Here is a 25,446-nt window from a genome sequence, read left to right on the forward strand (position 1 = left end):
TCACATGTGTCATTTGGCGAGTTTAGTGGTCAACAGCTCACCGCGGTGGGAAAGTTGTCGCGCGCTCAATGTCTTCATTCGGTGGTCGTGTGCTCAATAACTTCATTTGGTTGTCGATGGCAACGTCGCGCTCGAAGGGCACTGTTATCTCGCCCGTCCTTGTCTACCTGAGTGTCGTGTGTTTGTCCGCCGTTGAGCGTTGATCCAAAAATCCAACGGCCCGGGATCAACCATATTCATATTACAGGATCACAGTAGCGGTTTCTGACGTCGATTGCTGCGCCAGACTTCCGGCGACACGACCGAGGATAGGGAATTGGCTCAGAGCCTGATCTCCAAGTGCCATTGTCAAGACAGTAGTGGTAACATATTGCCGAAGAGTTGGTCTTGCATGCGGTACTGGAAAGCCGCATCGGCTATCGATCAGCATCATCGTCGGAGTATTTCGATGAGTCCACGCACATCGTCACCAAACTTCTCTCTGCGTGCACACCAAACTTGCACCGCGGACGGCGCTGTGTCGAAATCATCTAGTCCCCCAAGGGCAAAGCAGGATTTCACGGACCGCCCGCAAATCTCGCAAGGCGGTGCCGCGCCAATGTCTCACATTTCCAGACCCTATGGTACCACCGCCGTGATGATGAGATGGACGATTTCCCGGGTTGACTTACCTGTCCTTGGCGACGGGCGCGTCCCTTATCGTCCACCGCCTTGGATGCCCAGTGATACCGGGGGAGTTCGGGTCTCGTCAACGGTGCTCTCTCTCTACCTAGTATCTCTCTATATTTTGCTCCGTCAACATATAGTGCAAGCAATAGTCACTGCTGAGGTGGTCCTGACAAATAGTCGAGACTCGGGCACGGACATGCACGGCGATAGCCCTGAGGTGGACCGGATGAGAATTGATGATCGTGTGCCCCTCCGAGCTCCAATCCTGAAGCCGCCTCTATATACAGGGCCGTTACTGGAACTTGCCGAAGAGCTAGTTGCGCGCGTTTGGCGAATCAACTGCACAGCGGCGGCGTTCCTACTGCTTCGAAATGGCATTTGCATGGACATGACATTACCCGGATGCTCAGGGCGTTCTTTATCACACACTATACGTAGTAATGACAACGATGACATTGGACTGGTGATCAACCCAGACCGTTGGAGTTTCATTGTACAAGCTGACCTTCATGGCATTCATGCCCTCGCCGCAATCGCCACAATGCAATGTCCCCATATGGCAACCACCACCCTGCATCTCGTTGCTCGCCTGTCGGCGGCCGAAGTCGGGCGATCTTTCCCAACCACCGCCAAACAATCAATTGAAGCTGAGCAATCCACGATAGGCCATTGTTCGGTTCCGAACCATATGCCTATCAGATGATAGTGGCGCCTCGTGCAAGACTGAACCACAATGCTGCGTTGTGAACGCAATTCCATCGGCGTACATCAGTTGGCGTGATGCCCGCATAGTTAGCCACAGAAGGATGCTGGAGTCTGGTCTGGCCGGGTACGCCCACCTGTGGCCCAAGCCAATCATTCACGGCATCAATCGATACCGAGGATACAATCCCGTATTCCAAGGTTATTAACACATCTGAATCACAGGGATAAATTGAGAATCGATTCTCGATTAAGCCGGATAGATCTATTTTCGCGGCCGTGTGTAGACTGTTGTCGTATAGCATAGATTTGGTCATAAGAGAGGTGTCGAACACCCCCGAGGCCACCTGGGCGTCTTCCCGCTAAAGCCCGCCGTCAACATTCGGGCTTGCTCTCCGCTCGTATTTCTACCAGCCTCTTCCACTCCACAGATGGTGATCCGTGTCCGGCGACGGCAAGGAAGAAAAGTCCCGCCGGAGATCATGCCATAGCCAGTGTTGTTATTGTGGGTAAGACGGTCCGAAACTCCTGTCATCAGCATGTCATCGCTCACCACTGACGACGAGCTAATGACATGCAAAACCCCATCACGCGACATCAATGGCGGCGCATTAGAAATTTCAGGCAAGGGCAGGCAAACTTTCGTCCAGCCCGTCCGGCGTGCTGCCCCCCGGCTTTGATTGAAATCTTCCCCTTCGTTTCAAAAAGGTAAGTACATGCAGGACAAAGGCCGTATATCTACACAGTAAGGCTAGGCTACGCCATGAAGGAGATCAAGAGTTTCCACTTTTTTTTGCTGCACCTTCACCTCGCCAAAGACCAAAACTGTGTGCACCTCCCACGCGCTGTGCAGTGCGGGCAAATGTCTAGGCCCGGCTTTCCGCTGCTTCCATGCTGCGACGCAATGCATGGATGCGAGGCATGCAGGCGACTTTGCGCGCCGCTTGCGCGCCTTGCAGTAGGTTGGTGACGATATGCAATGATATCAACCCTTGCACGGGGTAATGGTTTATGTGATCAAATTAAATGACGATTACCCCGGAATGATCTCGACTCTGAGAGAGCATTGTATCTCGAGGCGGAGCTTTACTTCGTGGAGTCATTTGATCGGGTTTCGTTTGAGACACAGATGAGAGGGTAGATGTACTTCTCACCGCCAATCCTACTGATCGCGGAAATTCCGTTGAGACCTGGGCGGTGGTAACATGACAGAGCGAATTCTACCCGGACTACAAAAGATTTGGGGTCTATCGCGCCCCGCCTGTGCAACATCACGTCACAACATCCAATGAGTTTCTCAGTTGTAATAGTTTGGTTTAGGAACATACTCATGTTTAAGGCGTGGGAGTTGCGTGCTCGGTCGTAGGACCAGACTCCGATGGCGTCTCCGCCTGGGCTGACCCTTGTAATGCGCAATGGCGTGAATGGTCATTTCCTATGCACCCTTTTTGTTGAGGCACGCCGCACAGCGGCATGCATGAGGATTGCATTGAGGAGTGAGACGCCATAGCTCTTTTGATGCTTGCCCCACTTTACTATAACCTGGGCAAGTTCGATCGGAGTACGTCCTGATTACATAGTTCATCATCGTCGGCCGATCGATGCTTCGCCTTCACGAATGCTCTGTTCGTAGCCGTGCTCTGATCGAGCTTGGGGCGAATATCACCATTTGTACTCGGACTGCTGAATGTGGCTGCAGCAGCTTGTTATGCATCCTGTGTTCCTTTTTGAATTCGGAGAACAACATGATGCAGCGTAGAGACACAGCGAGCCGCCAAAGTTCCCCCCTTTGACAACATCCAAACACAGAAATTCCCGGTTTGGCCGGGTCGTCGGCCGAAGGTGCGTGTGCATTCGCGCAAATTTCGGAAATGGCCGTGGTAGATGGCCGACCAACGAGCGCTGATCATCTGAATTTGATTTGCCGTAGGCTGAGATCTTCCACTAGCGAAGGTTTCGTGTGATCTTCGTGTTCTATCCCCGGGACCCGGCTGATGGAACGTGAGGCCCACGTACTACTGGGGTACTCGGACCTACAAACGACCTCCCGAAGTCCAAGCACAATCTTCTCAACTTCCACCTGAAGCTCGGCTGAGTGCTACCCGGCGGCTATAGGGGCTCAGACTTCGTTCGCGATATTGCCGATGATCTTTTCCCTGGGTTACTCGCGGAGGCGGACTTCGACTGTTGCTTGCCGATCTTGCTCGTCGATCTCGTTCCGGAGAACGTGATCTTCTTGAACCTGCGTGATCTGCACGGGCTGTTGGATGAGCTCCCTTGGCGATCGGACTGTGACTAATAGATCTTGAGCGGCTAGATGAGTAGCTTCTACGTCGTGTACTGCGATCTTGTTCAACGCGGCCAGCTTTCGCAGGAAGTTTCTCACGATTGTCAGGCGAACGAGAGTCTGATCTATTGGTAGATATCGTCGAGACCGACCGGGAAGAGGATGGCGAGACCGATCGCCGGCGCTCCCGAGACGGATCCCGGTCCTTCTTGCTGTCGCGCGAGCGTCCGCGAGAGTCGATCACTGCCAATGATGATTGACTCGGCCTGATTCTCCTCAATCAGAATAGCTGCAATAATCACTTGCTACGGAATGTATAACTCACGCATCGTCTCTGACACCGATTGGTGGCTTTGGGGCGCTGCTCAGCTTTGGCACAAGTTTGGGATTGAGGAGCTGTTGAGTACGAGATGGTCTTGAAACGTATGGTCTTTCTTGCTTTGCGCCTGTACATTCGTAACTATAATGGCCTTCTATTGATCAGTACTACTGTACGCTGTATGAATCTTCCGGAAAATTTCTACCTCGCTTTAAACATTTTTGGCACTGTGTCGTTGCTGTGGCTTTTGACGGACCGCCAAATTGATATCGATTCATCTTGAATTTCACTTGATGCTTTAAGACTGTTCATCCAGGGCCGAGATATTATGATGCCCTTGTTATTTACCACAACAAACCTGGGATTACCCCAGAAGTGTGAATGAAAGACCTAATAGAGTCGCAATCATCATACTCGTGGACGTCTACATTACAGCAGTAGGACAAGGATGTGCCAAGCAATCGATACGGCGGGTCGAGCCGCGCCGCACGAATCGATACAGTTTGCAGATGCCAACAATGTCGCACGAAATGACCGGCACTCGTATCCATTCCGACCAGGCGACACTCTTGCCTGTTTCTTGGTCAATACCCAGCGATAATTCCATCGCACCTGCTTGACTCTCCGGCATCACGACCGCTCGACTGAGCATCCAGACCAGACCACGACGTCCGCCGCAGTCGCTGTGGCTTCCCATTGAATAGCTCCGACTACATCCCGCCAACGACGACAATCCCTCTCGCAAACGACTCCATGTGCGCAACGCACAATGTCCAAATCCTTGGCCTTGGACTCCACCGTTTTCCTTGAGCCGCCCGTTTCCTGAGACTCGTCATCGGTAGAATCTACATACAAGATCATCTCACCGTTCGGCAACCCATTTCGATTGGCTTGCCAGACCTCAGGAAACAGCGGCTCTCGGATCGCTCTTGTCCGGGATATTTGCGGTTTATTGCTTTTGGGACATCCATTTCGGTCTGTCATTGGTATCGATGGCCTCCATGTCGGCTTCACCAGCGTCGGCAGCGAAGCCTCTTTTCGCTCAGGTACGTTACTGCTCGAGTCCACCGCCGTTCGGTCCGACATACAAAGCTAACAGTGCGCAGATTGCCGCCGCTGGCCTGAAATCACCTTCTGCTTCTTCATCTCAATCGCAGATTCAACAGACAAGTAATAGCACATTGCCTAAGAATGAACAGATTTCTCAATCCACTTCCAAAGAAAGCGCGTCCATGACGGAAAACGACAAAACCCGGGCTTTGACAAGTACTACTACCGCCGAAAAATTACCAGCTGCATCGAAAGAGAACGCGCTTGAAGCAAGTCATGCAGATGGACCACAGGTCATTGTACATAATGTTGATGCTTTGGGAAAACAGTCGGACCAGACACTTTCCCGTCGATCTACAGCGCCCATATCCTCGGACGAAGTGGCCACACAAACCTCATCATCTGATGGCTCCATGAAACCGCAAAGCCTCGACGGCAAGAGCGTCACATCTGGTGCCACATTTGCTCTGGATGAGAAGGAGTCACTTCGCCCCGACGACAGCGCTAGTGTTCAAGCGATCGAGGACGAGGATGTTTTCTCACCACTTGGTTCCGGCATTGCGGCGTCTCGACCGGGCTCAGACTTCGGCGCCAGCGCGTTCCGGCATCAGCTTCGAGAGATTTCCGCTATGGATTCGCCAAGGCATAACGGGGTGCCAGTGGTCTACTCAGCAGCAGCAGCACCAAAGGGAGTTTTATACGTGCCACCACAGGGTCCTGGCGCTGGTAGCCTGCCAGCAGTCGCACGACTCGTTCCTGTGCCAATCCCTGCAACTGAGATTATGCCTGATCCCAAGCTATTGGAAGCCCTCGACAATCCGCGAGACAGAGTCTGGGTGTTGAAGTTAGAGCAGGATGTGATCGATTTCGTCAAAGATGCAGCAGAGACGTCGCTCAACCTGCCTCAATGCAATTCGTTTTATCGCATGCTTGCTCATAAAATGGCCGACTACTACATGCTCGGTCATGTTGTTGATGATTCTTCAGCTGTCCGTTTATTCAAGACGCCGAATTGCCGAATTCCACCGGGACTCACTGGAATCACGACACCCTCGACTGCAGCTAGTACGCCACCTCCGTCAGCTCCGTTAAGGAAGATTCTCCGTCGAGGAGATCCGGATGGGCTTGGGAACGGAGCCCCGCTTTGGAGCAATGCTGAGAATGGAGAGGCCAATCCAGAAGAGAAGCCGAAACCGGTCTCACGCGAGGAGAGAGAAGCAAGATATGAAGCGGCACGTCTACGCATCATGGGCTCTGCAAAACCTTCGGATTCCCCCGAGGTTCCCAAAGAGAAGCAAGATTCGCGGTCTAGCTCTGCAACTGGGAAGAAAGGCAAGAAGAAAGCCCGCAACGATAGTGACGATGATTTTGAAGCACGCTCCGCCTACAGCAACTACTTTGCTGGTCCTATGAGCCTTCGCACAGACGGCATTGACATGTCTGTCGAATGTCAACAGTTTTCGCCTGTAGCTTATCACCAACAAAATTCGAACGGGTCTTCCTTTGCCATACCTGGCCAAGTGTCAAATGGTCAGTGGAGTCAACAAGCCTACCAACACAACGATCAGTCACAGTCCTGGTCGCAAGGCCAACAGCAGCATCCATATGACCTTGCTGCAGAATTCCAGCGATATATGCCATTCCAGAACTCTACGCAACAAGGAAACAGCCAGAATGCTGGCTTCTCGCCAGGCGGTGGACAGCAGTACTTCGAATCACAAGTGCCATGGTCACAGCCTCAATATCAATCCCAAGCTCAAACATCACCGGCGCAATATGGGCCTGGCACGAGCTATATGCCATCTCCTACTCAGACGCAAGAAGCCCAGCATTCCTACGCGTTCGGTCAGCTACCCAGTCAGGCATTCCCAGGACGTACGCCAAATAGGCTCGAGCATCCACTTCCTGGTAGCTATAAAAGTCGTCATTTTAACCCGCAGAGCCAGACATTTGTACCTGGACATACGAACGGCAACAATGTACGCCCCTTCACTCCTCAGGGGCCACCGCCCTCTTCCGGAGGCAATGCCGGATTTTCATCACCATTTCATCCACAGCTCCAACGTCAAAATTCGACGCCATCACAAGCTTCAGTGTATAATGGCCAACAGTTTGTGAATCACTCCTCGCCAACAAGCAGCGCACGCCCGCAAAGTCGACAATTAACCCATCCGCTGCCTCAACGCGTGCTTGCGCGCCAGTCTTCTCCCGGCATGGCCCCGCTGCCTCCTAAGCCTGGCTCGATACCAGCAAAACCGCTCAGCGAGCATTATCGCCCACCTATGGCATCTCCCTCGTTGTATCATAACCAGAACCCACTACAGGGCAGCAGCGTATCTCTACAGAGTCCTTCTGGACCGAGTCTTCCTCAACAGCAGCAGCAGCAACAACAACAACACAGTGTCATTGCCATGTATGGCTCGCCTTCGTCACTTCCGCCCAAACCGCCGCCGTCCCACGTTCCGCTCGTTGGGAGTACGGGATCAGGTGGACCTCTCGACCTATTCGACCCCTCAAAGCTGCCTCTGAATAAGCGGCCATCGTTTGGAACAGCGCCACCAATCATGACGAGCCGTCAATCGCTCAGCGGCAGCAGCAACGGTCCAAATTCGAATGTTGGAGTCTCTGGGGGATATCAAAGAGTTCCGGGTCCCTCATACCAGCAGCCACCACCCGGGATGTGAGTTGAGGATCTAAATCGACAATGAGGTGATGCCGGATTTGAGCTCAAATCAGATACGTTCGTGAGACTAGCCGAAAATAGAGCTTTGTAGAATTTCACACTTTGCACGAGTCGATACACTCGAAGGCTATTGATGGTGATATCTACAATACGTTCAGTGTGAGACACCCGCGTCGGAACAGCGTCAACCCAGTTCCTCTCCATGCCCACCACTACCTTCAGCACTTGCAAATATTCCTCACCTCCCGCACAGTCCAGGAATTTTTACTGCAGATTGACCCACCAAGCCATCTACATATGCCAAAAATGTGCTCAACGGCACCATGTCCCACTTGCCAAAGGCCGGGTGACTCGAAACCAGCACGCGGCCGCCCCACAGGACCCTCAGATAGTAGCAGCCGTTCTTAGAGTACAGTTCAAAAACAACCTCAGACCCCATGCCCGGCCAGACCATTCTCTCAATCTGCAGAATCGACAGCAAGCGGGAAATGCTCCCATCGTGGGCCACGTTGTGGCGATACCGGATCTTTCCCGCATCGCCCGAGACCGCAGAGCGAAGGTTCCCCGCTAGCTCCGCCAGCCAGACCCCGTAGCTCGCCACGCTGGCTTGCAGTGACTGTGCCGAGTCGCGGTAGATGAAACTGTACTCGTATTCGCCCAGGCGGTAGACGGCATCGGCATCGGTCTGGCTGACGCAGTTGCCTGCGTTGCCCGCGGCGCATGGGAGCGGTTTGGCGTGGCATTGCCGCGCGGAGAGGTTGTCGAAGTAGTGGTCCCAGTTGCGGTGCCAGCCGGAGTCGGACGGGTCGACGCCGGAGATGGCGTCTAGTTTGGCGGCAAGGTTGGCGGATGCTTTGAGGTGGGCTTGCCAGGCGGAGTTGGAACTGCCGGTAGCGTAGGAGGAGAAGAGTGAGGAGCCGGTGGGGCAGGAGTAGCCTGGTTCGAGGGAATCGACGCTTGGCGGTTGGATCAGGAGAGGGGTCGGTGCGCCGCGGGCGAGAGATCGGTACATTCCTGGGATCAGCATGGAGGCGACTTGGGATGTGATGACGTTGTTGGTGACGCGGTAGGAGACGATCGATGGATCGTAGGTTGTGGGAATGAAGTTCAGGAGACCCGCGTAGACAGCAGCCAGATCAGCGCCGTGAGCGTGGCTGTCATCGAGACCACCGCGAGTGATTTGAGGGAACATGCATGTTCCGTTGAAGCCCGAGACGGCCAGAGGGTTGTTAGAAGAGGTAAATACGTTCCAATATGTGGAAGCGGATAGGTTCCCGGACGGATTGAGTGGCTGGCCGCCGTAAAAGAGACCCTCGTCACTGCATGACCAGCCGTACTGTTCGCGTGGGAAAGTGTTCGAGGCATATGGGGTCCGCTTGTGATGGCGGTGAATGACCTCAACATACTTGAGCTTGTACTCGGCGCTGGGTCGGACGTATGTCTCGACGTTGGTGTGTGGCATGTTGCACCAGTTGTATGTATTGAGAGGAGCTTGGCTTGAGTTGAAAACGAAACCATACACTCCGGTGCCATTGATCACGGTTGTCAGGTTGTTGATCTCATATTGAGCAGGAGGATACCATGAGAGCGAGATGTTCGCGCTACCTGCACATGTCGCATTGGGGCGCGAATAAGTGGCTTGGGCAGCGCCCAGGGCGATATAGCCATGAATTGAGAGCATGACCGATGACCTGAAGTTCTTGCGATTGAATTTGTTCACCATCTTGGGCCAATCGTGACCTCGAGGCTGGAGAATATCCTGATGCCGTCCTAAAAATGTTATGCCGGATGGATTTGGATTGCTCTGGTATTGATTCACCAGGATTTCATGGAGTCTTATATGTTATTCGCAAATGATGCTCGATACATTCCTGGTCCGGCGATTTCCTCGATTGAGAACATGATGAACAGGCTAATATCGTATTCTCTGCGGCTATAGACGGATTGACCATGTGCGTGAAGGACATGTCAGAGCGCATTTCACGCCCACGTGGTGAACTAAGGCTGGCCGACGTTCACCTCTCCGCGTGGGATTTCCACTACCCAAACCCTAACAACCACCAACTGTCCCTTTTTCGGATGCCATCTGCACGATGGCGGTAGAGTGTACGCCATGCGGCATAGATTGGATTGAGCATCACCACATTGATGGACACGCTGACTGCTCGAAGTTGAATGTCTCATCTGGAAGCTTTCTCGTATTCGAATGAACGCCTCGTTTCACTAAAATCATCGCTCGTAGTCGCATGCCCCCAACCGGATAGGTGTTACGTCAAGGCAGCAGTTTCGAATCCCATCCCTTCTTCTGGTCTTCCTCCTGGTTGCGGTACCATTCCAGCTTCACAGGAATCTTTCCACTGTAGCCCACATCGCCTTGCATGTTCTGGAGCCCGACCGCCAACTTTCCGACCAATTTTGCGATCCATCGATCATTCACCATGCCCGCCACCATCACACGTTTGACGCCGTCACGCGTATTTTGACCGAGATCACGGACGAAGCCCCGTATTTGGGCATTGGAGGCTGCAGTCGAAGCCTTGAGGGATGTGTGGAGCTTGTTCGCGAGGTTCTTAATGCCGCTGTCTTTACGAGCATGGCCTTGGATCGTTGCAGCAGGAGACGTGGCACTGCGAGCCAGACCGGCGACAGCGGGATCGTCTTCAATTTCGTCTTCTGGGAGTTTGCTCACTTCCTTGTGCTGGTCAAGCTCCTCATCATTCAGACCAGTCTCTGCGTTATTGACAGAGGCATCGTCGTCGGGGTTGGAGGTAGCGCTGTTAGGGTCTGAGGAGTCGCCAACATCACGTTCGAACTCAATGATTTTCGTGGCTTTAACCAACGCGGCGATGAAGTTGAGTAGACTCTGATCGAACTGAGCAGGCAAGCTTGCATGAACGCTTATGTCTATGTGGGTTTCGTCTTGGTCCATGGATTCCAGCACAGCCTCGGCTTGTTTGGTCTTGGGTTTGCCATCGGCATCTTCGACCACAATTTCCATGCGGGCGATGTCGTCTGCTGACGGCTTCAGTGGAACGAGATGCTCATGATGAGGTAGTAAGAAAGAAGGAATGGATACAGTAGCGTCTGCACCCCCCACCCGAACGACTTGTGCAATGGCAGATTCATCTAGAACAGTACGATATGCTATGATATCGTAGAACTTGAGATAAGCGATAATGTCGGAACTAGTGCTCATCGGGACAGAAGCCAGTCCGTCAATCTCATCAAGCTGGAAACAGAAGTTGGCATCGCCGAGCCAGGTTGACACACGGCGCTGAAGTTTTCGCAGATCGCCGTTCGTCTCCGGGTAGGATTTGAAGATCTTTTGGTTTAGCAGCGAGGATAGCCATTGACCAGCCCCAGCCACACTGATACTGGCAATGCTGATCGTGTGAAAATAGCTAAGTATCGCAAGAAGGAGACGCAGGAGGAATGGTAGGCGATGTAGAAAACGTCGGACGTGTGGGGGTGGGAGATGTTTTAGTGTTGACACGCGGACAGATCTTTCTGGTGGATGAGCAATTGATGGCAGATGTTGCATTTCTGCGCAAATTGCTGCACGTGTTTCTTTCGTTTTGTCATCCTCTGAATCGCTCGGAAGGGCAGCTTTTTGGCGAACCCGTGCGCGAGACTGGTAGATTGCACTCTCGGTACGGATGGCGGTCAACATTTCAGTGTACTTGGCATCTGCAGCCGCATCGTCAGGCGAGAGTGTTGTGACAGATTCAAGTACGGACTTAGCAGGCACGTCTCTCATATAGCTCACGCCTGTCAAAGACTCTCTCAATTTGGGACGATCTCTGAATTTTTCCTTGCCCACATTTGCGGCTCGCAGGAGTGGTGTATCATCAAGCAGGACGTCAACGGTGGAGTCGGCATCAGTTGGGTCGTCTAGTTCACCGAAGGTCATCTCGCTATAACCACCCTTGATATTGCCATAAACATCGCCGATTTCAATGCGACGGAATAGAGAGATTGTAACCTCCTCTGCGCACATGGACATTTCGATGTCATTGGCTAATTTGAGTCCTGCAAGTCTGTTAGTGTATGGCAAAAATTACTTCGATACCTTCGCAAGTACCTAATTCGATCCCGTTCACAACGATCGTGAGCGAAGATAATGAGATCGTTATGCCTCTAAGGACCAAGAGTCCATTGACGTCTACGTCGATTTCGAGAGCCGGAAGGTTGAAAAACGCAATTTTGTCTCTCGTGAAATGTAGTTCGCTCAGCAGTTTTCTGAGACCGCGACGGGCCATGTCTGCCACAGTGGCGAACTGCACCAGACATGTGATGCCGATTATCGGATAGCAAGCCACCGCGAAGCCGATGTAGAGCAACCATGAGGTCGAAGCGATTGCGTAGACCAGATTCAAGGTGGCTAGCAGTGTCCATAATGGAATCGCCGGAAATATGCGTGAGCCTTGGCCGTAGCCGCAGATCACAATGAGGCTCTCTATGGCTGCCCCGGAGACCACCCATCGCTTTGCCCAGGATACTGTCGATAGTAACAAGACAAGTATTGACACCGCAAATATGGGAGCTGTAATGCCTGGCTTGTATGCAACCTTCTCGCTTGCTCTGGCTTGATTGCTCTGTGCCTGAGCAGCTTGAGCCCGCTGCAGCATAATCGGGTTTGGCGGCATGTTGAAGTCGACGTGATTCTCTTGACTCGCTCCAGTAAATTCACCGATTGTGCGGGCGATGGGGAGAGATGCCCCCAAACCGGAAGGACCACACCGCTTTTGAGACTTTGTCAACTGAACAACCGATGTTCATAGGCCAGGATCGATATCACGACGCCGCTTCAGTCACCAAGTGTCGGATAGTAAATTAGGTGATGTTTCTGTCTCGAGGGATGTTGATCGTCGCTGCACGAATGCATCTTGGCTGCATGGAAGAGGAAACACATATAAGTTTTGAAATATTCACCAGCGCTTGCTTGTGCTGCTGCAGGTGTGGAAAGACACTTCGAACGCCAATGACGGCATCGAGGGTCACTTTCCGCCGTGTTTCCTCCGCTTGTGTTATATAAGGCGACACTTTTTGCGGTGTAGCTCCAACCACCACGTTGTGCCCACATCCTCTCGGCTCGGGCCGGGGAAAACAGAGAGACATCTTCCAAACCGCCTCGTCTGAGGTTGACGATGCCGCGATTGTATAGAATACACGATTCAAAGGGAAGGGAGACTATCTCGAGAAAAGGTATCTGTCTGAAATGTGAAAATATTGCTCCTCGGTCGACAACAATCATATTCTGTTTTCTTGCCCTCACAGCTTGGTCCTATCGCTTTACTACTGCTACACTGAAACCTCGCAAAATCATCGTCTCCTCCCTTCCTGAATCCACCTCTCCTAAGGATTGGCAAAGCCGTACAAGCATAACTAGCGACGACACAACAGGCATGTCGCTCATCTTCCCTTTTTCTAATCTCAAAATTTCAATAAAGGCCGCGGGTATGGGCAACATCGCCCGATATAATGAAAACAGCTAAAGATAGGGAAAAAGGGGTTGTTGAAAAAAAAGAAAGAAGACCCAGTATTTCTCCCTTTGCTCTCCATCTTCGTGTTTGCGTTGTGTGAAACGCGTCTGTCCGTCAGATTCATCATTCAGATCATTTTCTTCCCGAATAATCCCATCATGCCTTTTGCTGCACTCGATCCTGCTCTTCCTCCTCCTCCTCCGCCACCTCCTCCTGCGACGCCTGCGTCGTCAAAAGGCGAAATCCGCCCGGCGCCTTGCCGTCCCATCATTCCCGTCCGTTCCGAGGCCCCGAGCCCACTATCGACCGAACTCCGATCGCCCCAGTCCTTGCCATCGTAGTGCTCAACGGGCTGCTGCTTCGCCATCGTTGCGCCTCGGCTAGGTCCCATGCCAGCTTGTCTCCGCCGGAGGCTCTCCTGGCGGGCGACCGCGCCATCACTGACGCTCCGCTGGGAGTCCTTGCGTGCAAGACGCGCTGCATGTCCCGGGTCGGGACTCGCGGCACCACCGATCGCCCCGCCGGAGATATCGGCGTTCACGACGCGCAGGCGCGATTTCGGCACGGTGAAGGTCGCGCCGAGCATCTGCACGTCGCGGCAAGCGGCGGCGCCTTCGACGTCCCATTCGCCTTCGGCTTGGATCCGGTCCATCGAGGTCCGCGGCACGCCCCATTCGTCGGGATCTGCGTGGAAGTAGGATTCTTGGATGAATGGTTGGCGATCAGCGGGAGTGTTCACGCCGACGGAAGTACTCCCGAGGTAGGAAGTGGAAGTACCGCTGCTGGGTTGCCCTGCGAGGACGGGCCAATCGCGCTGGCCACGCTTCTCTTTGAGTAGGCGCGTTGCTGCTGTGGCTGAGGAGGTGCTACCTGCTGAGACAGTGCGGCGTGGGCCATTTTCCGAGTGCGTGCTCTTAGTCGAGTGCGAGTGCTGAGGTTGGTTCGCGCGGGAGGCATTTTCGGCCGCCGTCGAGGAGGGTGGTGGCGGCGTGATGCTTCGTGCTGTGAAGCTCCGCTCGCTCACTGAGATAGCTGTCAAGGCACGACGGAGACTACCCACCCAGCCGCCACCAGCGGAGCTGCTAGATGGCGTACTACTCGGAGGAGCGATCTCGTAGGATTTCTGGTGGCGCGACGCTGAGGAAGATAGGCGTGCGATGTTGGTATCCTGGCCTGAGTTGGACTCCGATCCAGCACTGACAGGCGGATGGTTAGTCCCAAGCGGACTTTGGTTGTTGCTGTTGTCTTTGCTATACGATTTATCGCCAGGCTCGAGCACAACGTTGGTCGCCAATGGAGCAATGGGGCTATGAGGTCCAGCACCAAACAGTCGTCGTGTGGGCGACAGGTCTCGTTGTCGGGTCAACGCTGCCACTGCGGTCAATGGCGCCACTGCGGCTGTCGGCATTGGTATGTTCGAGACAGGCGACGGATTGCGGCCAAGGAGATGCTCGCCTTCGTTCTGTAATTGCGCGAAGCTCGATCGCGTTGTCACGAAAGACTCTGTCGATTCGTCTACCCGTGGTGGTCTGTTATCAGGGTAAATGCTGGGCTGTATCTCTTGCTGTCGTAATTCAGCATGCCTCACGTAAGGTCGACCGCTTCCATCAGTTCGAACAGACGACAGGCGAGATGCTGGGAGACTCGGATATCCACCCGAGCTCGAAGACATAGTATCGGTGCGATCACTTCTTAGAATCTCGGCGCTTACGCTCCCCTTCTTGTTGTGCGAATCTCCTTGAGTTAGTGCATACATCCCGGAAAGCACCGTCCCTGTGCGGGTCGGTAGTGCGCCAGACGCCGAAGACGTATGCGAGACTCGCGACCGTGACGAGAGTGTCGAACTTGTGCGCTCGTCTGTCTTAGTAGGCGAGCTGCGACCAGATGCGGCTGGTTCTGGCGGCAACATAGGTGCCCCCGACTCGTCCTCTCCGCTGTACGTGACCCAATTCTCTGATATGACCGAGTCTTTTGCCAGCGGTTGTCGACCCAAGGGCAAAGGGATTTTGGATTTGGAAGAAAAGTGATTCTTTATTTCAAAAGACAGAGGACGGATCATTACTGCGGCTGGCGCAGGTGAAATGGGATTGCTTCCCAAAGGATTGGGATGAGGATCAACGAATGGATCCGATAATGGTCGAATGACAGGGAGCGTCGGTTCGCGTTTGTCGAGGATCGGAGTTGGCATCATCGTCATGGAACGCCGCTGCTCGGGTCGTTCCACCAGAGATCGCTCGATTTCGTCCATTTTCTTCTCGGATTCGAGGAAAGCATTAGTAGTGCTGCTGTGATGGGTGATATCACGCAGAGATCTGTGAATGGAGCTTTGATCATCTTCATCTTCTCGTTCAACGATCGGATGGATGGCACCCAGATGGTAGTTCGTTATTCGGTGATCGTCATGTCGTGGAGCAGCATGGTACATGTACGGTCGACTTGCCAAGTTCTTTCTAAGACCACGTGTCGGGCTAGGAATTTCAACGAATCGTCCCGTCGAGCCTGCAGATTCTAAGTTCCCGATGGCAGGTGGGCCATCGCTGTCACCGGGATTGCGATCGCGATGTTGAAAAAGAGCAGTCTCAGACGTTATGGGGCCCTTGAATTGGTTGTCTGGACTGGTGTTCTCCAGGAAGGGCCGCTGGGTTTGCTTGACCAGATTGTCCTTGTCCGATGATACATATGTGCTCTGATCATCATCGTCATCGTCGTCGTCGTCATCCAGATGCTGTCGACGCCATGCATACCAGTAGCCAAGGATGATAAGAACCACCACTATCAAAACTCCGACACCAATTCCCACTCCAAGAATAGTTTGCTGCCCAGAATTTCCGGCACTGGACTTGCCCTTGCCAAGTGTAGCCCTTTGTGGCGAAGTATACGACGTCAACCATTCGTTTGACGTCACATTATAGAGCAGTACATTGCTGTTCAATGCTGGACCATCCCTTTTACGCCGAGCCGCTGGTGCGACGATGGAGTATCCTCCTGCGATCATCATGACACCGCCTGGCAGCATGGTGGCACCGTGACCATAAAGACCTGCACCTGGATCTAATCCCGTCCCGGACTGATCCGGGATCTTCCAGGACCAAGCATCATTTGCATCGCCTCCATAACCTGGTCCGAGGTGAAGGACCGCAAGTTGAGGTTGAGCTGGATTTGAGATATCACCTACCCAGCCGCCGAAGAGGATGACACAGCTGCCGTCTTCGGATAGAATAGCAGTGTGGCCCGAGCGAGGTTCAATCACAATAGATGCTTGATTGATCGAGAGGTCAACCTTGCGATTGGAAGCCTGCGCTACAGGAAAGAACGCCCAGCTTTGCTGTGGAAGTGCGAAGAGGGCAACTTGGGACATGTTGAGAAATGCGCCACGGGTGTGACCTCCCAGAAGTAAAAATTCTTGCTCTTGTTTCCGCCCACTGGCACCTCCGCTCTGAGTTAAGCTTGGTGTCAGGCCGGTTATAGAGAATCCTGCTTCTGCTATCGGCTGTCCCAAGCTACCAACTGTCGACATTCGGTAGAATGGCGACTCTTCGCTGACAGGCGCGATGTCCAACATGGTGTCGTAATAGTCTGCTGATGCTATCCAGTTGCTGGAAGTGCTATTCGACCAAGGACACATGCCTCCGAACACGTAAAAGCCGACGTCCTTTGTCGTTGCGCTCACTCTGGGAGAGAATGCGATACCGCCCGCGAGATACGTGGCACCGCTTGAAGTCGTTCGGGCTGGCATATTGACCTCCTCCCAAAAGCCATTGCCGCTATTGCTTTTTGCATCTGGCGAAAATCTCCACAGCCTTGTGCCTGCGGCGCCGGTTGAGCAATCGCCTATGACGACGGTGATCCTCCCATTCGCGTCCATGATCGGAGTATATGCTTGTGGAGTGCCATCTTGTAAGTAAGGTAATGCAGCTGAGACAGAGCTTCCAATGATCTCTCCAGCGTTGAATGTCGTGTTGATATTGATCGCATGAAAGTTCGCCTGCCCGTCCGACGAAGGTGTAGCATCGAATAAATATGCATATGATGAATTGGCTGATCGGAGGAGTCGTGTAGGGTTGTAGACGTCGGCATGTGAAAACCTGGCGATCGCCAGAAGACTAGCGAGGAGAAAGATTTCCGTCATTTGATAAATTCGTTGTCGGCCTTTGTGAAAATGCCGCAGGATGCGATCTTGCACATCGATACTGCGACACTAGGTCTGGTTGGCTGCGTAGCCTCAAGTGTCTGTTGTGAAGTGGTTGTTTAGCTTGCGTGAGCACGTCAAGCGCGCGAGCAAAAAGTTGCTCGTGATCCCGACAAGCAGCTAGGGAACAGGATCGGTGGATGTGGGCAAACTTTAGAGGCGGGCATTAATCGAATCAACAAAGCATCAACGGCCAATGATCGATGTCCGGAGAACTCAACGGTCGGGTCAAACAGCGATCGTGGTCGTCCCTGGTGAGGCCTGCAGTGCATCCGGGCTGAACGGCGCTTCCTTTGCATATGCAGTTGCGATGGACGTCAAGACAAGTTATGCTCGACGGATATTGCTCCGATGGAACCGTTCTGTTCGACTTTTGGAGCTCTCTCATACGAATTTATCGGGTCTGGATCCTTGTAAGATGCAGTTACAATCACCTGTAGCAGCCTGCAAGATACAAGCTGTTGGCTCTTGATATGTGTCGTGGACTCAATATCTTGGATTTCAGGTACACCGTCGGAGGTATTTTCCCCAGATCACCGGTACGTCAACGTTTGTCACTTTCACTTCAGACAAATTCACACATGCATTGAGTCTTTCCAACGGTCGCATGGGTCTATCGAGTATCCAGCACTGACGATCGGTGACCGTCGCGTGGCCGTTGACGCCATTCGCGTCTGTGTACTAAAAGCGCGTGTTTGGCTGCGGGCGCCATCTCCACAGCAACAGCAAGATCAGCTTCCGCGTGCGCCACCAACGAATTCCACGCTTGAGCGGAGAGAGAGAAGAGGCGAGGTGGCAGTGGCCAAGGAGGCGCGTGGCGCGTGTAATTCTTGCATCGCAACATTCCAAGGTTGTTAGTATCATCAATACTGAACACTATTTATGACTGAAAAGATCTGCTCGTGTTGGTTCGTGCGCCGTATATTTGCACCTTCCGATAGACAAATTGAACTGCTTGTTTGCATGTCAGAGCTGGGTCCACAACTCGTCGCGCGGAATGTCACATCAAATGGCTCGCAGTTGATGCCGTTGTAAATGACGAACGGTAGCCGATCCAAATGGCAGCCTCGCCAACCGGACATTTTACGGTACTGATTACATGACCGATGACCTTGACCACCCAGCAACAATCATCAGGAATAGTCCTCGCACCCGGAGGCTCGGTGGACACAATGCGTCTTGATAACCGCACGGAGCAGAGAGCTACATGCCGCCGTGACTGCTCGAGTGATGAACAGGCAATAGCTGAGTCAATCAAGACTCTCAAGTTTTGATGTTGCTCTCGGCGTTGCGAACTCACGCTCGAGCTGGGTCGCTGCACATCGACCGGCAGCTTATGATTTGCAGCTCACGTTGGACGTGTGTCTCGGACATCGAGATTCGAATCCATGCATGTCTCAAGGATTCATGCGAACTGTTCAACCTTCGCGCATGCGATACAGGGCAATGACCGCGCTCGACCATCAAGCCACTCGGGGTCCCGGTTAAAATTCCCACATCCCTGATCTCTCAGTAAGCACCCTGTCGCGTCATTTGTCTCCACGCATATTGCATGAAAAGGCGCCGACCTCATTGGACCCTTCTGAACGATGTCTCGGAGCAAAATCGACAAGTTGCAGTCTGAGAAATGACGTGAAGTGGAAGGGACTCTCATGTGTCTCATTTCGCGATCAGAACGTCAAGGCCCACATCAGATTCGTGTTCTACGATTCATGCATGAAGCAAAGGACTACAAAGCTGGAACGATAGCCTTTATCAGTTGGTGAAGGGCCGGGAAATTGCAAGAGCGCCCAGGTAGGGTTGGGCTTAGACGAGTGATGGAGATCTTGTATTGCTCGGCTCGGGACGGACCGTCCGCTGTTTGCACTCGTGCCACCATGGAGCGCGTTTCCGACTAGCATGGCGATTCTTGACATCGAAGGAACGAAGGCGTGTTGAACTGTACTCTGACATTTAGTTCGGGTTTCAGGACTACACCCAAGTACTCGTTGCATATATGTCCAGAGCGCAGATGCGCTGCGTCGGAGCCTTCACAAATGTGGGCGTGTCGCCGTGCGCGAAGGGATCGTGCTTCAATAGAGTTATCACGAAAATGTCGCTTTATCCGAGAGACTGCTGTTCATTGGCTGAGGCGCAGCATCTGCAGGAATAGCGGCCTCTCGAAGATGCCGAGAAAGACAATGATCGACGAACCTTAAAGCGCATCACTCCGGCAAGGATCCGAGGTCGACACTTTGGACGTCCTTTACACGCAGCTGATCACCATTAATAAATCCGCACGCTCGTTTACTCTCATATCGGTCAGCTGTGCAGGTCGGATCGACCAGCATGTGGCGCGATCGACAATCCGCGCAATGGCCGCATTCAAGCCAAGACTGCGGCCCCAAAAATGGAGCAAGTTTGATCAAGATGCCGTGGTCAGACAAGTAAGAGTCAAGTACTAGCCACGAAAGAGCTCCATCGCAGACGTTTGTTTTCTTATTTTCTTGTTGTGTGTGAATCGACCCAGACCTGTTCCGCCCGTCAATGTGCGAATCCTCCAATGGCCATTTCCGAATACAACGCGCTCGAACATGAAGGCCTAGAGGTCGTGCGAAAGGCTACTGACGTGGCCGGAGTGTCGCCACCACAAGATGATGAGAAGCTTAGCGCACGAAAGTGCGAACGAGATAGCGAGGCTCCGCAAGTGGTGCCCCGAGACAGCGAGCTGCCCGTCGCATTGTGCCACGACAAAGAATCTGCTGGTCTTCAGGTCATTCACAGAACGGAACTTGAAATGCCAGAGGTCGCGCCTGATACAGGTCCATCACTAGTCCGACACCCTTCCCTCGAGCTGCCGATACTAGCGTTTGACGACATCGCACCCGAGGTAAAAGGCGATTCGATATCAAGCTCTTATCTGGATGATGAAGAGCGATCGCCATCAATTGAAGCAGACGCCAGCGCTGCGAAGGCGAGGCGGAAACGATGCGGACTGTCGAAGAAGTGGTTCATAGCGGTCATGGTCCTGATCACAATCGTGATTTTAATGGCGCTCGCCTTCGCCGCCCTTTTTGGCATAGTGCCAGCGGTTTACAGGGCGCAAAGGCAGGTCGTACGCTTCGTGACTTTAAGCGCACCTTTCTGACCTCAGATTTGACAGCCGATCCTACAGCTATACAGGTCCACCCGTGGACGAGATCACAGATCCTGGCGCAGGACTCGCGCTGACTTCCTTTCCCATGGGAGGCGGCGGTCTTCTGATGTATTACGCAGCTGGCGGCTACGTGCTCGAGAATGTCCACACAGACATGTACGGTTGGAGCTTGCCCAATCACAAAACTATTGTGAATCCCAGAGGCACCGTCTCAGCCTCTGAGCAAGGTCCTGTCGTTGCAACGTCATACTACGTGAACAACACGTATACTCGTCAAGTCTTCTTCACCAATACTGAAGGAGCCATTTACACGACCACGAGCAAGGACTTCAGCCTCGCCAACGCCATCACCTGGAACCCGCCAATGAAGGTATCCTCAGATATTCTTGCGTCAGTTCAGGTAACCGGCCTGGCGGTTTGTGTCGACAACGCGACCGACGGACTAGATGGGATGCGCTTGTACTACGGATCGGGCTCTGGAATCCTACAGGAGCTGCAATACTCATTCGCCAGGCCTGCATCTGGCTGGATCCAAGGTCGGAATTGGACCGAAGCGGACCACACGTCTGGTGTGGACTGTATTATCAATGACGCCAGCTCGAGTATCAGTGTGTTCTGGAGAAACGTCAATACTGGCAGCATTCAGCAGGCCGTGCAAAATTTTGGTATTGCCGCAGGCAATCGGCCAAATGGTGAGTTGGTATGATGTTGCTAGCTTCATCGGTCATCTGACGACAATATAATCTCCAGTCACTAGTACCACATTCACGTCAACCACCACCACGATGAGTCCGTCAGCCACAACTTTTGATCTGGCTGTGAAAAGATCTGATTCCACCACGGGTGGCTGGACGATTTGTGAGTTGATACTACGCTGCAATATTCATCAGCTATCTGACAGCAAGGGATTTTCAGACAATGTTACAACCGCAGCCATGGCCGCCGGCTCCGACCTGACCGTCTGCAGCGACACTGCGCAGACGCAATAGTACGACTCCTCCCTCTTCTATCGAGTATTGTCGTCTAACTATTCATTCCCTTAACAGCGTTTTCTTCCAATCCCCAACCGGTACCATCACCCGTGGCGTACTTCCCAACAACAACAACCACCGCTTTGATACACCACTGAACGACCTTAAGCTCGGAAGGAAAAATACGAAACTTGCCGCTACATACTTCAAGGGCCAGACGTCGTATCTGTACCAGACGAGTGCCGACACGTACAAAGTCTGGCTATCATCCGTGGGTCGTACGGGCATCGATCCCACGAATGCGACGGCGGTACAAGCTTTCAATGTGCAAGAATTGCCTTATATCTAATGGCGGGGTTTCCCTTGAGTCAAGGCAAATTCACTTCTAATTCTCGAGAAACTCCCCTGAAACGTCAAAATTCTGCAAAAAGGCAATATAATTTCCGATGATGTTGTAGAAATATGGGCTAATAATGCGAACAAATCATAATAATTCTATCAGTATAGATAGCTCGATTAGTATATAATACTAAACCCTCATATCCAAACGAAATTCTCGAGGTCTTTGGAGAGTGCTCGAGAATCGTACGATCCTCTCACGACGGCAACGCTTTCTACCACAAGTTCCATCTTTTTGTACACGATTTCCACCGTGGACCCGAGCTTCGCCGATAAGGACACCTCCACCCTGAGAGACGAAGACTACGCGCGGGTAGTACATAATCGGCTGGCCATCGCTGCACGAAATATCAAGCCGTTATCGGACCGCTCCTGTCCCCAGATCGTGTATTGAAGGCACAGGGCGTTTCGTAAACGGCGACGTCGCTCTGTTTGACGTGGAGGTCTTTAGTGTATTACATACCTGGACGAACGAAAGCCAATCTCTCGTGTGTAAGGTGGCACAATTGGAGGCGCAATGATGATCTGCGCAAAGGGTCCGAAGGAAAGTGACCTCGCCTGGCGGAGTCTTCCTTGAGCGGGACACGATGGGTTTTGTAAAGTATGTTCTACGATATGGATATGACGGCCTTGTGACGTCATGGCCGCCTCTTCAGCTGATGGTGTCGTATTTGCAGATGTGTCATGCCCCTGGTGCAGGGATAGACCTCGAACAGTGTCAACTATTGTGGATATGAGAGGATGATCGGAGTCGTAGTATCATAATATGTGAGTGAACTAAAGCAAAGCGACAGCACTGCTTCCGCACGCAAGGCGAAAGCACGAGAGTCTTGGTTTCTCCATCTATACGAGAGAGAAGTAAATGGAAACAAAGGTATCATAGATATGAAAGCAAAAAGACGCCTGGAAAAAATGCTGCAAAGGGAGCGTCGTCGCGCCATCTTTCTCTATCCCATAAAAATTCCGGGATGCCTCTTCTATCGCCTCTCTTCCGGCCCGTCACTCTCATCAGTACTCCGCCTACGATCCGGCGCATCGGGGCCCACCATCCAATCCTCCATCGCGAGCCAATCGCTCCATGCCTTCTCCGCCGCCGCGAGCTCTTCGCCGCGGGCGTCGCTGAGGGGCTTCAGGAACGGCACGCTCTCATCGGCACGGCCGAAGCCGCTGCCGGCGTCGTACTGCTTCTTGCAGCTGCGCCAGCCGCCGTGTTTCGCGGCGAAGAGGTAGTTGCGTCGCTCGCATTGCACGTGTGGGAGGATGCCGGTGGACCAGTCGTCGCCGAAGAAGCCGTGCAGGATGGCTGGTTTGTCGAAATTTGTGACGACGAGACGTCGGATGTAGGGGATCAGGGAGATGAAGATGGTTGGTGGAGCGGCGGATTGATGCACTTGATGCAGCTGTTGTTGTTGTTGCTGCTGGTGGTGGTGTTGGTGTTGGTGCGAGGGTAGATGGTGACTGCTGCCACTGCTGCTGCCGCCACCGCCGGCGCCGGCGCGAGGTTGGTTCGGGGTCTGATGGCTGGCGCCGACATTGTGGTGGGCAAATGGACTGAGGTTGCCGCTGCCTCCTCCTGGACCTCCCGGAGAATTCGGGGACGAGCGTTGCGGTGGGTAGTAGTAGTGTTGTGTAGGAGAAGACGAGAGCGGTGGTTGCTGCGTTGATGATGTGATCGGATAGTCCAGGTTTTGGAAAGGTAGACGGATGTTGATCAGAGCGCACACGGCCTGCGTGGCGGGCTCATATTGAGCGTGATCGAGGAAGTATCTTTGACAAGATTGAAGGGCAGGATGCCATTCGAGGATATCAAACGAGGGATTATTCAAGACAACAGGATCGTCGATGTCGTCGGTGAAGTCGGCGTAGCGCTCTTGGTGGTCCTGTGGCCTCGAGCGTTGGCTGGCTCCACCTCGTGCATACCCGCTGGTGGAGGACGAAGCGCGCATGGTGGGCATGATCGAATGTTGCTGCGGTACTCGCGATGCTGGGACCCCTGCCTCGAGATGCGACAGAACGCCTATCTTCAATTTGATCGATTGTATTTGTCCCAGGAACGCGCGGAATCAACAAAAAAAAAGCGAGGATGCAAGACAACACTAGTCGAATTTAACGACTGTGGTGAAGGAACGAATGTGTCCAAAAGGAATCCTTTGTGAAGAAGGCGACAAAATCTCAGGTGGCACTGTACGACTAGTGAAGACGTCGGGCCACGCGACCGTCAGCTAACACTAGAGGGCAGTGAGACACCCGTGGATATTTTTGTACCAAAAATGTGTAGTGCCCGAGAAGGTATGCGGGAAGGGACAAGATCCATAGATCTACATTGAGATACTACTAAAGCTTATCGTGCCAACAACATTCGCACATATAGTGGAGGCCGGTCTTTCCGACTCATATCATCTTGATGTTTTATGCACTGCACCCTGCGTACTGTAGTTCACCCAAAGGTCCACATCGGTTGAACTGATCTGCATGGTGTGTGAGGTACTCTTCGTTATCGTATGATCGCAGTGACTCTTGCTTGGGAGCATTGGAAAGAAGATCGATGTAGGATCTAGTGCGGAGAAGGGGGCGAAATTGATGTCGATGACATCGGCGCATCGGGGCCAGAGCGGCGTTGGGCTGAAAGTGATGAAATCATTGCCCTCACAGAAAATGGAGTACAGATAGACAACAGGCGCCGACGCTGCCGACAATGACAATGTCAACGCCGCTGCAGATGTGCCCGCACAGCACAGGCCATCACACAGCGGTGTGATGGACAAGGGAGTAAGGAGGAGGAGAAGGCTTGGGACGGGCCTGAGAAGCACGAGGGAACGAGGCAGTCGGAGGCGATCTACCATCTGTCGTTGGATCTCGAAACGGCCGCTCGCGGAAGCTTCCGCGCACTGGTGCGTGCCTGGGCATCAAGGATTCTAAGAGCCAATCGCTTGGGCCCAGGATATTGTCTGGTTCAGTGATGAACAACTCCCCGGGTGGCTTCTTGGGTTTTCGACGACATATCTCCATGACCAACTTTCACGCTTTTGGTATTCGTGTTGTTCTTATTGAAGGATCTGCACGGTACGTCTTCGAAGGCTTCAACCTGAGTTTTGAGTCGACCCGATTCAGTACGTGTGAAACAGGTCCCGCCGCAAGCTACGGAAGCTGAGCGGAAGCTGTCGCCGATGTTCTAGACGTGCAGTCTGTACGAGGCGGCAAGAAACCGTGCGTAAGGACGGCTCCACTTAGCACACTACCTTTCTCGTGATCAAATGCCTCAATGTCACTCCGCACGTGCGAGCGGAGGAATTGGCGATGGGAAAGGTAGGGCACCATGGCGATTCTGCAATGACCTTGCCCATTTGAGGATTGTGATCTCGATGATCATGGGGGCCATATCCTCTGTCGTCACTCATCGCCCGCCCATTGGGGACCGAGAAAGTCGGAGGAGCTTCTGAGGGACTCCCGAGTTTGGATGATGCTATACACGGGCGAGGTCAATCTAGATCTAGGGGCAGATCTTGTCAGGGTCCACCACTAGGAGGGAGGCGTTCCTCGAGGCGAGTGGCAGGGGTC

General features: G+C 53.0%; 9 protein-coding genes across 9 annotated transcripts; 2 read left to right on the forward strand and 7 right to left on the reverse strand.

Annotated features, from left to right (window-relative positions):
• Positions 1 to 3,532: 3,532 nt before the first annotated feature.
• Positions 3,533 to 4,112, reverse strand: K489DRAFT_372828 (uncharacterized protein; the record flags this gene model as incomplete). The annotated part of the gene is made up of 3 exons (XM_033603369.1): positions 3,533 to 3,778; positions 3,811 to 3,963; positions 3,984 to 4,112. 3 exons carry the CDS (start codon positions 4,110 to 4,112, stop codon positions 3,533 to 3,535), a joined length of 528 nt encoding a protein of 175 aa, XP_033457362.1.
• Positions 4,113 to 4,822: 710 nt separating this feature from the next.
• K489DRAFT_53737 (uncharacterized protein) lies at positions 4,823 to 7,830 on the forward strand. Its single transcript, XM_033608702.1, has 2 exons — positions 4,823 to 5,023; positions 5,084 to 7,830. Exons 1-2 carry the CDS (start codon positions 4,970 to 4,972, stop codon positions 7,709 to 7,711), a joined length of 2,682 nt encoding a protein of 893 aa, XP_033457363.1. The 5' UTR covers positions 4,823 to 4,969; the 3' UTR covers positions 7,712 to 7,830.
• Positions 7,831 to 7,948: 118 nt separating this feature from the next.
• On the reverse strand, positions 7,949 to 9,433 carry K489DRAFT_390336 (phosphoglycerate mutase-like protein; the record flags this gene model as incomplete). The annotated part of the gene is made up of 2 exons (XM_033606592.1): positions 7,949 to 9,311; positions 9,402 to 9,433. The coding sequence occupies 2 exons, from the start codon at positions 9,431 to 9,433 to the stop codon at positions 7,949 to 7,951; spliced, it is 1,395 nt and encodes a 464-aa protein (XP_033457364.1).
• A 526-nt stretch (positions 9,434 to 9,959) lies between these two features.
• Positions 9,960 to 10,906, reverse strand: K489DRAFT_361926 (uncharacterized protein; the record flags this gene model as incomplete). Its single annotated transcript, XM_033602643.1, has 2 exons — positions 9,960 to 10,440; positions 10,516 to 10,906. 2 exons carry the CDS (start codon positions 10,904 to 10,906, stop codon positions 9,983 to 9,985), a joined length of 849 nt encoding a protein of 282 aa, XP_033457365.1. The 3' UTR covers positions 9,960 to 9,982.
• A 342-nt stretch (positions 10,907 to 11,248) lies between these two features.
• K489DRAFT_324635 (uncharacterized protein) lies at positions 11,249 to 12,338 on the reverse strand (the record flags this gene model as incomplete). Its single annotated transcript, XM_033601778.1, has 2 exons — positions 11,249 to 11,739; positions 11,792 to 12,338. Coding segments are annotated over 2 exons (1,038 nt in total), but the record flags the coding sequence as incomplete, so codon positions are not given.
• Positions 12,339 to 12,895: 557 nt separating this feature from the next.
• K489DRAFT_433742 (uncharacterized protein) lies at positions 12,896 to 17,322 on the reverse strand (the record flags this gene model as incomplete). Its single annotated transcript, XM_033608529.1, has 1 exon — positions 12,896 to 17,322. The coding sequence occupies one exon, from the start codon at positions 17,320 to 17,322 to the stop codon at positions 13,321 to 13,323; it is 4,002 nt and encodes a 1,333-aa protein (XP_033457367.1). The 3' UTR covers positions 12,896 to 13,320.
• Positions 17,323 to 20,399: 3,077 nt separating this feature from the next.
• Positions 20,400 to 21,877, forward strand: K489DRAFT_54009 (uncharacterized protein). Its single transcript, XM_033608704.1, has 3 exons — positions 20,400 to 21,210; positions 21,269 to 21,376; positions 21,434 to 21,877. The coding sequence occupies exons 1-3, from the start codon at positions 20,604 to 20,606 to the stop codon at positions 21,505 to 21,507; spliced, it is 789 nt and encodes a 262-aa protein (XP_033457368.1). The 5' UTR covers positions 20,400 to 20,603; the 3' UTR covers positions 21,508 to 21,877.
• A 1,036-nt stretch (positions 21,878 to 22,913) lies between these two features.
• K489DRAFT_291499 (uncharacterized protein) lies at positions 22,914 to 23,723 on the reverse strand (the record flags this gene model as incomplete). Its single annotated transcript, XM_033600194.1, has 2 exons — positions 22,914 to 23,278; positions 23,468 to 23,723. Coding segments are annotated over 2 exons (621 nt in total), but the record flags the coding sequence as incomplete, so codon positions are not given.
• Positions 23,724 to 24,064: 341 nt separating this feature from the next.
• On the reverse strand, positions 24,065 to 24,937 carry K489DRAFT_53773 (uncharacterized protein). The gene has a single exon (XM_033608703.1). It carries the CDS (start codon positions 24,729 to 24,731, stop codon positions 24,285 to 24,287), a length of 447 nt encoding a protein of 148 aa, XP_033457370.1. The 5' UTR covers positions 24,732 to 24,937; the 3' UTR covers positions 24,065 to 24,284.
• Positions 24,938 to 25,446: the final 509 nt, after the last annotated feature.

The sequence above is a fragment of the Dissoconium aciculare genome (genome assembly GCF_010015565.1).
Source record: "Dissoconium aciculare CBS 342.82 unplaced genomic scaffold K489scaffold_11, whole genome shotgun sequence".
Classification (NCBI taxonomy): domain Eukaryota; kingdom Fungi; phylum Ascomycota; class Dothideomycetes; order Mycosphaerellales; family Dissoconiaceae; genus Dissoconium; species Dissoconium aciculare.

Coding starts and splice junctions, on each gene's coding strand:
- K489DRAFT_53737 (XM_033608702.1), top strand. CDS start 4,970: ATGGCCTCCATGTCGGCTTCACCAGCGTCGGCAGCGAAGCCTCTTTTC. Junction 5,024..5,083: donor CGAAGCCTCTTTTCGCTCAG/GTACGTTACTGC, acceptor AACAGTGCGCAG/ATTGCCGCCGCTGGCCTGAA.
- K489DRAFT_54009 (XM_033608704.1), top strand. CDS start 20,604: ATGGGAGGCGGCGGTCTTCTGATGTATTACGCAGCTGGCGGCTACGTG. Junction 21,211..21,268: donor CGCAGGCAATCGGCCAAATG/GTGAGTTGGTAT, acceptor TATAATCTCCAG/TCACTAGTACCACATTCACG. Junction 21,377..21,433: donor CACGGGTGGCTGGACGATTT/GTGAGTTGATAC, acceptor AGGGATTTTCAG/ACAATGTTACAACCGCAGCC.
- K489DRAFT_53773 (XM_033608703.1), bottom strand. CDS start 24,731: ATGGTAGATCGCCTCCGACTGCCTCGTTCCCTCGTGCTTCTCAGGCCC.